We start from the raw sequence: 918 nt of genomic DNA on the forward strand, positions 1-918 counted from the left end.
AAAAAAAAAAAAAAAAGAAGCCACAGCTAGTGGGAAACTACACACCTCTTCCACTCTTCTTCAGAAACTAACCTTAGTTCCACATTGTTTCCTGTATACAGATGGGGCACAACCCAAAAAATGCTTTGATCAGATCACTGGCTACTGCAGGAAGCAATGCAAACCAGGGGAAATCTCTGAAGTAGATTGTGCAAATGAGAAATTGTGTTGCGTTAATGAAGAGGAAAAGAAAAACCTCAGGGAATCTTCTCCTACAGTTGAACCAACTTTGCTGTCATTGGACCAAGATGATTTTATTGACCTACTGCCTGCCACATCTACCCCAAAAAAGAAAACACAAAAGCCCTAGGTTCCCTGAATTCAACTGAAGTTCTGTAGAATCCTACAGGCTACACAGAGAGATTCATCTACTTCTTTCTGTGCACTTCACTAACCCTATGTAATAAACTCCAGTGCATTCATCTATATTTATGTAATGATGTACTCACTCATTTGAGGACATGTTCTACCTAGGGATAGTTGCTCTTGTAAAATTGGGGACGTTGAGGGTCAATTAGGGTACTGTGAGAGATAGAACTTAGATTGTCTACTTTCTAAAAAAGATGAGGATTTCCACACAAAATTGTAGGCATTTTTTTCCTTACTGTAGAACTGAAAATTTTTATGTCATATTTATATATATAATATTTTCTCTCTCCCTCTCTCCCTTTATCTTTTCTGAATCCAAAGGATTTCACTAACAACGAGAAATTGAAAATTAAATATCACACAATACTTCAATATATGTATATAATACATACTAATTACAAGGTCTTATATTTCACTCAAACTCCAAAGAGAGTTCCAGGGCAAAAAGAAAATCCTGATTGGCCCTTGTTAGAGAACTTTGTCTCCATGGTAGCCCATGGGCAAGCTCCT

The 918-nt window shown here is 37.0% G+C and overlaps 1 protein-coding gene across 1 annotated transcript in view; it reads left to right on the plus strand.

Annotated features, from left to right (window-relative positions):
• LOC106001945 (beta-defensin 128-like) overlaps positions 1–256 on the plus strand; it is a gene marked incomplete at its 3' end in the record, with an annotated part of 5,399 nt that extends 5,143 nt beyond the window's left edge. Inside the window, exon 2 of the mRNA XM_013036882.1 lies at positions 102–256. Coding sequence (XP_012892336.1) covers positions 102–256 — 155 coding nt within the window. The remainder of the gene's footprint in view (positions 1–101) is intronic.
• Between the last annotated feature and the right edge of the window lie 662 nt (positions 257–918).

The sequence above is a fragment of the Dipodomys ordii genome, unplaced genomic scaffold, assembly GCF_000151885.1.
Source record: "Dipodomys ordii isolate 6190 unplaced genomic scaffold, Dord_2.0 Scaffold1085, whole genome shotgun sequence".
Taxonomy (NCBI): Eukaryota; Metazoa; Chordata; class Mammalia; order Rodentia; family Heteromyidae; genus Dipodomys; species Dipodomys ordii.